The sequence below is a fragment of the Sipha flava genome, unplaced genomic scaffold, assembly GCF_003268045.1.
Source record: "Sipha flava isolate LNK unplaced genomic scaffold, YSA_version1 19862_pilon_pilon, whole genome shotgun sequence".
NCBI lineage: Eukaryota > Metazoa > Arthropoda > Insecta > Hemiptera > Aphididae > Sipha > Sipha flava.
The window spans coordinates 19,459-31,612 of NW_020272776.1; the positions used below are offsets into that span (position 1 = coordinate 19,459).

The 12,154-nt window shown below is 28.5% G+C and overlaps 2 protein-coding genes across 2 annotated transcripts; one reads left to right on the top strand and one right to left on the bottom strand.

The window, feature by feature from the left end:
• Positions 1 to 1,087: 1,087 nt before the first annotated feature.
• Positions 1,088 to 9,525, bottom strand: LOC112681858 (pyruvate dehydrogenase phosphatase regulatory subunit, mitochondrial). The gene is made up of 15 exons (XM_025552182.1): positions 9,378 to 9,525; positions 9,019 to 9,289; positions 8,733 to 8,945; positions 8,496 to 8,659; positions 7,461 to 7,697; positions 7,262 to 7,372; positions 6,630 to 6,799; positions 5,970 to 6,162; positions 5,581 to 5,739; positions 5,362 to 5,522; positions 3,240 to 3,388; positions 2,883 to 3,180; positions 1,874 to 2,053; positions 1,611 to 1,811; positions 1,088 to 1,530 (listed from the first exon to the last, which is right to left on the bottom strand). The coding sequence occupies exons 2-15, from the start codon at positions 9,273 to 9,275 to the stop codon at positions 1,300 to 1,302; spliced, it is 2,724 nt and encodes a 907-aa protein (XP_025407967.1). The 5' UTR covers positions 9,276 to 9,289; positions 9,378 to 9,525; the 3' UTR covers positions 1,088 to 1,299.
• LOC112681859 (acylphosphatase-1-like) lies at positions 3,798 to 4,306 on the top strand. Its single transcript, XM_025552184.1, has one exon. The coding sequence runs from the start codon at positions 3,911 to 3,913 to the stop codon at positions 4,208 to 4,210; it is 300 nt and encodes a 99-aa protein (XP_025407969.1). The 5' UTR covers positions 3,798 to 3,910; the 3' UTR covers positions 4,211 to 4,306.
• Positions 9,526 to 12,154: the final 2,629 nt, after the last annotated feature.

Sequence of the window (12,154 nt, forward strand, 5' to 3'; positions counted from 1 at the left end):
ATATGTCATAATTTTTATTTATTTTTTGTAATTTTAGAAAGAAGGCTGTATGTTTAGGGTATGCAGTTGCATACCCTGCATACCCCCTGCGCATGCCTATGATAATACGTCTAAAAAATATGTATTCTCGAGGTCTGCAAAATAGGTCTCCGTAGTGTCAATGACCTCATTTGACTCAAATTTCTACTCAGCGGTCTGCCAATACGAGATTGTGGATTTTTTGTCACATTATCCTCCGTGGTAGCTGTTTTTGGGGCACCTGGGCGTGGCTCATCAAAAACCGATGTGCAACCACGTTGAAACTCATTAAACCATTTTTTAACGGTCGCCATCGAAGGAGAAGAGTCACCGTATACAACATCTATTCATTATAGAATTATATACCCAGGGGCGCCAAATTTTTAAATATGGGCCTGCATATTGTGTACAGTATTGTCAGTTATTATATGTACCTACCTGTAGTGATACAGTACCCTTTTTGTGAAATTACTTAAATCAAAAAAAATATGACAAGTAGTTATTTTACTTGTGCAATAATAATAATAATAATAATAATATAACAAAAGTTATGCATGGGAAACATACTTATCAACATATAGTACTAAACAATAATTTAGTAGCTTAGGAATCAGAGAAGGATCACATGGTATTATTTACTAATATAACCAATGGTACATATAAGTATATATAAGTTTCCATTTCCATAAGAGCAAATATAGTTTTATGAAATTTATTTTTATTGAAAAAATATTAAACCCGCATAAAATTCAGGTACTTTTATTAAAAAAATTTTAAGCAATTTTAAAATTTGAAATCAATCTCAAATAAATACTAATATAATTTATAATATAAAAAGTTTACAATTCATTTATTAAGACTAGAATTTGTATTCACAATTTTATAAATATATGTAATAGAATCTCAACAAGTTGAAGGAAGAGAAACTTCATGAAGTATCTCCTTTGAATAAAAATGTATGTTATTAGTCATTTTATAATACAAGAATTTAAGTGTTATTTATTTGTACACACAATTTTCTAAAACAACAAGCACAATAATTAAATTATCATTATAATAGGTAGGAGGAAAACAAAAACATCAATATTATTTTTCTAGTAATATAATTATTAAAATATGATTGTATAAACTCTGCATACTACTAATACTTTGGTTTCTAAACAGTAAAATCAAAATTATAAGATCCATTCAATGATGATTAAGAATATAGGAAACTTTAATTTTTTTTTGAACATTTAGGAATTTTTCAATTAATTCAATTTTAATAATTGTATCAACTCATTAATTTTCTCTTAACAATGGTTCAGATACCATTTTATCTCTGGTAGCAAAATAGGATTCACGTTCTTTATCTGGGTATTTGGTTGGTAAATTTGGACTGTTTATATTAACTTTTGCTGGGTATCGTACTCCTGCTATTTCTACTTCATATTCACCCGATAATACATACTCATTTGATAATGGTAAAGCATTGCCATGACTATCTAAATTTTGAACAAATCCTAGACAAACCTGCAAAATTTTTTTTACAAGTTATTTTCATAATAACATAATACGACAATTTCTTAGTATAATTTATACAAAAAATGTACTTGTTTTTTAAATGTAAACCCATAACTAGCTGTCGTTGTAGATCCTACATATTTTCTATCCCTGAAAATTGGTTCTCCTCCCCAACACCACAATTCAGTATCTGGGTCATGATCATTCAATAATAATTGAACATATATTCTCTTTATGCCTTCTTCTTGTTGACGTAATAGAGCATCTCGTCCAATGAAATTTGTTCCTTTCTAAAAACAAAAAAAAATTTTCAAAAAAAATAATATGATAGTACATTTTTAATAGAACTCACATCAAACTTCACTCTCCAAGATCTTCCACATTCTAATGGTGTAGTTGTTGTATCCAAATCTTGGCCCCAAAATGCATAAAACTTTTCTACTCTTAATGCCTTCATTGCATAACCACCAGCATGTTTCAAATTGTATTTTGCTCCAGCTTGAATCAATGAATTGTAAACATGGAGAGCAAACTACAATAAAATCAAATAAAAATACATTTTTACAAAAGTTTCTAACTGACTACTACTTAAAACAATAAGCAATTATAATAAAAATTTAACTACAATATCTATTATACAATTCCAAAATCAAATGTTAATAATGATTAATTGATTACAAATGATTTAAGATGTAGATTTCCCTTTGTTTATTATTAAATGTTTATATTTTACATATATTTTTAAGTTTTTAAAAAAATAATTACATTTACCAAACATTGTTATAATAAGATATTTTGTCAAGATGAAAAACATAGCAATAAAAATTATACTTTATTCTACTAATATTTTTTAACAATTTATACAGGTAAAGTATATAGTAAAGTAAGAAAAAAATTTAATTTAAACATAACTATTAAAAATAATATGTAAATAAACAAATAGTTTATACAAAAAAATAAATAAATAAATGCTTTATCTATACTTTTAATAATTATTTATTAAGTTTGTAAAATATATTAATAATACAATTGAATCGTGAATTTCATAGAGGGCTCATAGCTGAAAATTAAAATTTTTTAAGAAACTAAAAATACTGATTTTCTTTTGAATTATTTTCTTTATTTTAGCAATGAATAATAATTAATTAGTTAATTCATCATAATAGAAAAGAAAGATGAGCCTTTCTCACTTATAATATATCGATCTACATGTGTAAATGAAAAAAATGCACAGAAAAATCTATTTTGAGAAAAACTTGAGATGGGCTATTTTCAAAATTCATGATTTAATTGTAAATACATATTTTTTTTATTAAACACCTAATTTTTTTTAAATATCATTGTTTATGTAATGATCTTACTTCATTAGGTATGTATAAAACATAACCTAGTTCTCCAGTATGAGTGAGATTTAATGCTCTAATTCCATTTGCTAGGCCAACATCTAATTCTTTATAGGTAAAAAAAGGAAATGACTTAGGACTTAAATCAGTTTCTGTTAAATCAGACAACAGGTGTCGTGTAAAAGGACCCATTATACAAATGGCAGTGAACATTGAAGTAACATCAGTCAAAGATACTGAATTATCAGGTGGTAAATGGCGTTGAATCCAAATTTTGCATCGTGTTTGTTGAATTGTCGGTGCAATCATCATATAACTAATATAAAATAAGTTTAATCTGAATGCAAAATAAATTTAAAAAAAAAAAAAACTTACTGATTTTCTGATAGTCTAATAAGACTGCAGTCATTTTCATAACCTCCACGAACATTTTGCATACCAGTATGAATAATACTGCCAATTGGTACATCTACATCATTTGAACAAAGATATTGTAGCGAGTTCACTACTTCCGAACCCTTTGACTGGAAACATAAAGATTGACTTCATAAAAATAAAAATAAAAGTATTACATTGTTGTTAGTTTCTAGATTATAAAAAACCTAATTCTTAATTAACAGACATAAAAAATGAAATTAATAATTCTTGGTTGAAGGTAACTAATATGATCAAGGATTAAAAAAAAACTGGTAGCAGATGGGCAGTTATAAATATTTTAGTAGCATTTTATTTTTCTCCCTCTAAAATATTTAAATAATTATTACTATATTAATAATTGTTCATAATAATATTAAATAATTGTTACCAGTTACCATAAATACTATGAAATGTTTCTTATCAACAATTCTTATCCAAGGTTAATAAATATTACCACGATTTAATATTTATGGTTTAAGATATATCTTGGATATTACTATAGTAGTAACCTTGATTCTTATCAACAAATAAATAACAGATAACTAGACAACATAAAAATTAGGCACTTAAAATTATAAAAGTATATCCAATTCTAAGTTTTAACACTATTCGAGAAACTATTAGTCAATATGTCATCTAGACTTAAAACCGTTGACTTTGAAGTATTTGGCCGTGTTCAAAAAGTGTTTTTTCGTAAATGTACCCAAGAGCAAGGAAAAAAATTAGGATTACGAGGTTGGTGTCAAAACACTCCAAAAGGAACTGTGATCGGTACAATACAAGGGCCCCCGGATAAAATTGAAGAGATGAAAAAATGGTTGAAAGAAGTTGGAAGTCCAGCTAGCAGTATTGAAAAAGTAGAATTTAAAAATCAAAATGATATTGCAGATTATACGCATACAGAATTTGAAATTATTAGAAAGAAATAACTTTGTTTGATATTTAAAGAAGGATTGTATGGTATATTAGTATTTATAAATAATATAATTTATATGCTTAACTGCTAAATGTATTGTCTTTTTAAAGTGATTTGTTTAACTCTTATTTGTTGGTATCTACATATGCATGTTCCAGAACATATTTTAATATACAAAGTATGTGGCATTAGTACCCCTCCAGTAATAATTGAATGCTACCAGCGGTGAGTGATCGTACCACTAACCAACACATTCTTATAATGACTGTAGTGACAGGAGTTGATTTTCCCTGTATGTTCCTCTGTAGAAGAATACCATGTTCATGAACTACGATGGTAGACAATTTTATTGAAGTGCCACCCAGTGAAAATTACTTAAAATATGTTCTGGTACGTTCAAATGTTACTTAAACTTGATACCGTCTGGTCTTATTATTATAATAAATCACTAAATATCACACAATATGTAATAACAGTTAAAAATTAATTTTAATTTTTTAATTTTATTTATTTTTTTATTTATTATTTATTTATTAAATTTTATATGATAATAAAATATTTCAATGAATAAGGTTATGCTTAAGCATGATTATAGATGATTTTTTTCATGGTCATACAATAGAGTATTTCCAAAAAAATCAAATTTTCAGTTTTCTTTATATAAAAATGTGGTTCGTAAATGCTATAGTAAATATCAGAGTATTAAATGTATATTTCCAAAATATTTCATTTTGGGACTTTAGTTTACATACCACTATATTTTTTCCCAATATCATTAGATTTAATTTTAAATAATTTTTAATTTACAAAAATTAATTCCACAACACATTTAAGCTTTCTTATTTATATCAGTATTATAAAATATACAATAGTCAACCAACTGGTGCAATTATTTTAATTTTTAGATACTGAAATTTGAATAAATTAAAAAATGTATTAACTTCACAAAATATTTTTTCTATAAACACTTTTAAGTAAGAAATCTAAAATACAGGATTTAATATTGACCTTAAATATACACATTACATAGGGAGAACAATTTTAATTGTTTTGAGTAATTGATTTATTTATTTATTTTATTTTAAAAAAAAATTGATAATTTTTTTTAAAATGATAAAAATTGATTATTTTAAATAAAAACTACTATTATATAAGTTTACTCACTTGTATGTCCAGTTTTGTAAAAGAAGAATAATCCAAGAGACTAACACTTTCTCTGCAGGCTTCATATTCAGACTCAACAATGTCAAACCAATCAGGCTTTCCAAATGAATTAGTCTTGGCAATAACAAATTGTTTTGAATTAGCTGTACCATTTAAATGTGCTAAAAAATGAACAAAAGATGTATATTAAGTTTTATAAATTTAATTATTATAACAAACCCTTTGCTAATTCTGGTTCAAACCAACTTGGCCTTTCATATCCCATAACTTGCTCAAAAACAGCCCCGGCTTCCTTTAATTTTGGATAAATTGGGGACATTCTCAAATTACGTCCAGTTTTAAATTCGTTATTGGGATATGGAAGACTATAATGTCTACCTAAAAAAAAAAAAAAAAACTGATAAAAGTTAATATTATTAAATATATATTAATAAATTGGATAACTGATAAAGAATTTAAGAGTATTATTTTTATGAACTATTTTAAAAATTTATTTATAGAGAAATGCTCTGTAGAATAGATATTTAATATAAAATATTTTTAAATAATTTGAAAATATAATATTTTATGAGAAATATGTTTTTACTTAAAAAACAAATAAGGCATACCAGGTACTTCTTTTACTCTGTCTCTAAGGAACTTTCTGTTATTATGTAATCCTAAGAAACGACTCATGTCTAATTCATACAAGTCATACTTAGAAAATCCATTTACAATAGTTTGAGCAGTTCCTTCGCCAACACCACCTGCAGCTGATATACCAACAGTTTTCATACCAGCAGCCACATAATAGTTTTTAATCTGAAAAATGAACTAATATTATTCATTTGAAAAACTTTTTTACATCGTTAAATGTCTATACACATAAAAAGGAAATACTTTCAATCAGTTTTTTTTTTCAATGACTATATTATATTACTAGTTTGAATGTATACTTTTATTATTTCTTGTGTACATGCTACTTAAAATAGTATCATACAAAATTGGGGATGAATCCAGACAAATTGGTCAATAATTATTATCATTATTGAATAAAAATAAAATATGATACAGTTATTAATAGTTTAGAAACAAAAAGCACAAAAATGATCAATTTCATTATTATTTCAATAGTTTTTACTCAAACATGAAAATCAAATTATTAAACAAGAATATGTTTTATATTAATATAATTAAATAAGTTTAAAATTTATATTAGTGTTATAATAATTATATAATACTAATTAATACCATGATAAAGATGAAAAGTATTATTAAAATATTCATACTTCTGGTGCTTGACCAACAATCCATTTACAGTCTGGAGAAAATGTTTCAGCAATATTCACTAGGCTATCAAGTGAAGCATTTGCTAATGATGGAACTCTATGTAATAGCTGTTCAAGTAGCACGTGGAAGTGATCCCAATCTGCAGGTAATTCTCTACCAGCTGCATTATCTAAAATCACATTAAATTATAACTTAAATAACTTATCTGGTAAATTTAATATTTTTATTATTTACATTAAGTAAAATTATACACATAAGTGATATATTAATTATTTGATAAATTATTATGGCTATCAAATTCATATCAATAGTAATTAATGTATGAGAACATATAACTTATGTTATAAGAATATTAGTTATTTTAAAACATATTTAACTCTTGATAAATAAAATGTTTACATTTTTCTGTTAATGAGATGATATATATATATATATATATTATAAACAATTATTTTCAATCAGACATAACTTTTTATTATTATTAAGAACCGGGTTTTATTTAAGACTATGCAGAAGCCCATGGGCACACAGAATTTAAGGGCCTTTTTAGTAAGTGCAAAAAAAAAGGTTGAGTACAAATATCAAAAGCTTATTTTTACTAAAAAAAAAAAAAAGCAAATTTACAAATTACCAGGGCATTTCATGTCTTCAAATGCAGGTTTAGCTTCAGGTTCAAATCCACCAGCTAGTATACACCCATTTAATTCTTTAAAATATATTTGGCCATCTAGATCTCTAACAACTAAAATAACGTTTATGATTAAATTATATAGTATTATACATGAATGTGTTTTCCAATTTATCTGAGTAATCTTATTAAGTATAATTACCTGGCGTTAAAAAATCAAGATTTGGTATAGGTTTTGTACGAAGGTAATAATGTTCAACTGGGTGAAGAGGTACTTTGACTGTAGGATTACTACATTGTCCAATTTTACGTGCCCAAAATCCACCACAGTTTACATAATAATCACATTCAACTGATCCCATTGTTGTATCAATTGCTATGACTTTACCACTATCACAGACTACTTCCAATAATTTACAATGTTCCACAACTGTAACACCTAAAGATTTCAACATCTGAATAATAAATAATTATTTAACCGTAATATATAAAAAATATTTATTCTAAAATATTAATTTATAAATGCAAACATAAACAATTCATTGCTATAATTCAATTAAATATATTCGACTAATATAAATCAAAGTACATATAAACTGTTAAATACAATAAAATATATAACTTACTCCAATTTACTCCAAGGTAAATATTGTGTGTAGGATACATTTAATTGAACAAATTTTAGAAAGCAAAAATTATTGAACTTAAAACTTAATCTCTATGAAGAAAAACATATATTACTCAACATTGAAATGTACAAACAATATTGAACTTATAGACACACATTTATATATTCAAAGTACACAAAAAAACGCAACTATGTATAGAAAAATATGAGAGGAAAATAAATAGAAAAGATACAAAATTATAATCAAGTACTCAAAATCTTGCAACCCTGTTAATAATATATTTGAAAACAACAAAAATGCATTATTAATTATATTATTAAGTAAGAAAATTCCATTGATTAGAAATCACAAGACAAATGTTATGAATTGAGACAAACCTAAGATATAAAAAAAATATTTAAAAAAAATTAAATAAAGAATTGTAAGAGCAATACAACTAAAATAAATAAGTAAAATTCACAAAAAAAAAACTTATAAGTAAATGGTAAGGTGTTAATGAACAAATAAAATACAGTTAAGATTGAATTACTAAACGAAGTGAAAATGTATTATTACCATATTTTATAAAACAAAATATTGAAGAAATAATAATTATTATATTGAAGTACCTTTTTGTTTGGCAGCTTCAAAAAGAGATAGACATATTTTGTAAGAATCTGCTACACCATCATCTGGTATCCATAATGCTCCTTTAATATCATCAGTCCTAATAAGCGGGCAAAGTTCTTTTGCTCGTTGTGGGTCAACTATTTCACAATTGATGCCCCAAGGACTAATTTAAACAAACATTTTGTTAAAGAGATAGAATTTATAATGTTGGGGAAAATTATAAGTCTGTTTCCTACCCAGATTGGGATTTCATTCTTTTAAAAACAGTCATGCGATCTCTTGTCCGGGCAATACAAAGGCTACCACATTGCTTCCAGCCGGTTTGAAAACCTCGAGACTCTAATTCTTGGTAAAGTTTTATACTGGATTGACATAGTTTGACTTGGTTCAGGGTAGGTTTGAAAACACCCACTAGATCCGATGAAAAAGAATTGTTTCCACCGCCTAATCTGGGGGCAAAATCAATATTAGTATTCAATACCCAATTTTCATCAGGAGCACTTTTAATAATGACTGATTTACTTGTCTTGTTCGATGACTATGGTCTGTGGGCCCCATCCCAGTTGAGCCAAATGATAGGCTACTGACGCTCCCATGACTCCTCCGCCGCATATTGCAACTTTGCAGTTCTTTGGCAAAATACCAGTGTTCGTTGAATACTTTTGACATATCGGATTTTTTATAAAACCTAGGTAAGTTTTCAGTGCAGAACGACGTGTCTTTACCGCGAACAAAGCATTACCGGTGCAATTCGAATAGGCTTTAGTGAATACCATCATTTATTTTAGCTAAACTAAAAACAAAATGCATATTTTACAGTCGTGTTCACAGAAAAAGACATAAACATAATTCGGAAAATGATAAAGGCGACGGATATGAACCTGAACATTGAACACCACTGTTTACGTTGGACATAATTAGGACTGGTCATTAAGCAATAAGTAGAACACAACAACTAGTGTAAGAAAATACGTACTAGAAATAATGAACTTTATTTAAATCCCATGTCGTTATCAATCGTTCTCTTTGATACAGCTTGATTATCACTTGTTTTGATAAGGATAAATGATCGTTTTCGAAATGACAAAAAACGTTTATAACTTACCATATTGTGTTCAATGTTCTTCATCAATCATCACAGTTACAACACAGATAATATGAATTCATAAAATCTGTGTTGTAACTGTGATGTTCATATAATTTGTGGTTACAAGACTCAGTGGAAGCAGAATTTTTACTTCAATGTTTACTGTTTACCCTTTGTTTTTTTTTCGGAATTTTACATTACTGTTCACTGTTTTCAAAAAATAAATAATGCAAATAGTAAACTATTTTCATTTTTTTTTTTTCGGTTACTATTACAAAACATTAATTTCATCGCGTTGATTTTAACCTAAACTCCGATCATTCCAATTGTTAGAATTATAACATGGATGGGAGTCAATATTGGACGAGAATTCCCGTTTTCTAGGATATATCGATGAAGCATTTTATCGTTTACAGGTAATGCATTTTGTTGAGACCTCGCGATTCTTAACTGATGTTTACAGTTCGTGCAGTTTAGGTACATACTTCGAATTAAACGGTTCGGCCGTTTCATGTGGTGATGGGCCGTTCATGAACGAAACGTTCCTTTGGAACGAGACCTGAGGGGAAACGAATCTAAACGATTCCACCTACTCGTTCCCCTTAGGTGCGTAGTAAGCCTAACACGTAGGTGCGCCACGATAAGTGGAACAATTTTACATTAGTATGAGAGGTAAACACTACGTACGTGTAATGCCTTACTACAGTATGTTAACAACGTTATGTTTTAAAAGCACTAATGCGTAGACTTCTCCGAAATACACGCACTTAGGATCTGGTACGTTCTGTTAGTTTCCAACGGATCCTTGACACGAGCACGATCATTATTAGCATAACCATACAAATAGAAGGATGTTAGAACACCTCAAGTAGAATTAGTTTCAATACAGCCGGGACCGGACCTACGTTCGTCTTAATTTTAGCGAACGTCTTTACGGACCTCTTGGTTCGAACCCCCGTTCCTGTATTGCTAATATCTCGGGTGGATTCAGTTAGACTTTGTCTACGAACGTTTTAATTTTTTGTGTGATGATATTTAATAATTAATAATTAATAATAATTTAATCAATAATTTCACTAATATTATATTTTGTAATCTAAATAAACAAGTTTTATTTTTATTTTGAATTACCAGAATCAACCATTTCGTCGATACGGAGCACTGTCGGGCTGTGATCGTTGATAAATAATTTAAATCATTGTACGTTCATCTCGCGGAGTGCAAGTAACGCGAGGCGTACTGCAGGTGCAATAGGTCCAAACCCTAAATCATAATTCGTATCATGCACCGATTATTACGTGCACGTTATTATAATAACATGTTATTCGTGCGAATCCAGAGAAGAGAGAATCGGAACGATTGTATCTACTCGGTTCTTTTGGATGCAATATAAATATATATATATTGATATATCGATACGAGTGTTATCACGGTATAAAACCCTTTATTAATAATTAATTCCCGCAAGGGAGACTTCATCAAGTATACAGGTGTGACGACCCTGCGTACCCTGATTATTTAAGGTTATCTTTCGATAACCTTAATACCTACCTTTAGGTAGATTAGCTGTAGACTGACAATCTGTACTGTAAAAACTTCTTGATTAGGACTCGAATAACAACAAGTCTTGGAAAAAAAAAGGCTGGACATTGGAGATCGGATTTAAAACGTGAAATATACTTGAAATATACGAATACCGTACAAACCTGGAGCAGCGGTGGAATTAGTAGGAGACGTGGAGAGGTATAAAATGAAATATGTAGCATTACAAGAGGTGGGATTGACCACGTCGTTCCCGTCGATTCGGTGCAGCACATTTTTGCTTTTGGTTCGCGCGTTATTTATAGTTATGCAATAGCAAGGGATTTACAATGTTGTTAAAATGCATTGAAGAACAAAATATTTTAAGGCGTATGATAAACCGACTATGTGGCACTGGATTAAATTATTTTTCATAATATTATTATGTTCCGAACGGATACACTAATTACAAGTTTATAAACCGTGTTACATAGCTTTTCGTTTTTTATTTTATTTTATTTTTTTTTTCTGCTTCACCGTCTACACGAAACACCTGTAATATACCGAATAGAAACTATAATTTTACATAGAAATATTAAATTACAAGCCGCGTACTTGTACATTATTATACGATCGATAATGCACACAAACTTGTTGTACGGAAAAATATTACAGAGCATCTTACGCGTGTTCGACACGCATGCGTGGATTTACATATGTATTATTATATAAACCGCAATACAATGTACAGACGCGTAGATCAATTTTAAATAGATTAACACGTATCGCGTTCGTATTTGAACACGCTCAATAGTATTGATGAGTATTGATGTAACCATGTAGTCAATAGCTGTATCGCTGCGGTTAGCTGATATGCATGTACACAAAAACGGAAAGACGTAATTCAATAAAAATGTACTTGAAATATATTGCGCAAAACACGGGACACGGGTGGACTCGACTTACGGTAACCGGTGAGACTTTAGCGGAATAACTATCGGTATACGCGTGAACGGCTGCGCCGGCGGTCGGTAGTCCGAAGCTAAAAGC

What these genes read in the sequence shown, in the direction of transcription:
- LOC112681859 (XM_025552184.1), top strand. Translation starts at nt 3,911, where the DNA reads ATGTCATCTAGACTTAAAACCGTTGACTTTGAAGTATTTGGCCGTGTT.
- LOC112681858 (XM_025552182.1), bottom strand. Translation starts at nt 9,275, where the DNA reads ATGATGGTATTCACTAAAGCCTATTCGAATTGCACCGGTAATGCTTTG. An exon ending in TCTTGATTTTTTAACGCCAG is followed by an intron (nt 7,373 to 7,460) that starts GTAATTATACTT and finishes ACGTTATTTTAG; the next exon opens with TTGTTAGAGATCTAGATGGC. An exon ending in TTTTATACATACCTAATGAA is followed by an intron (nt 2,054 to 2,882) that starts GTAAGATCATTA and finishes ATTTTATTGTAG; the next exon opens with TTTGCTCTCCATGTTTACAA.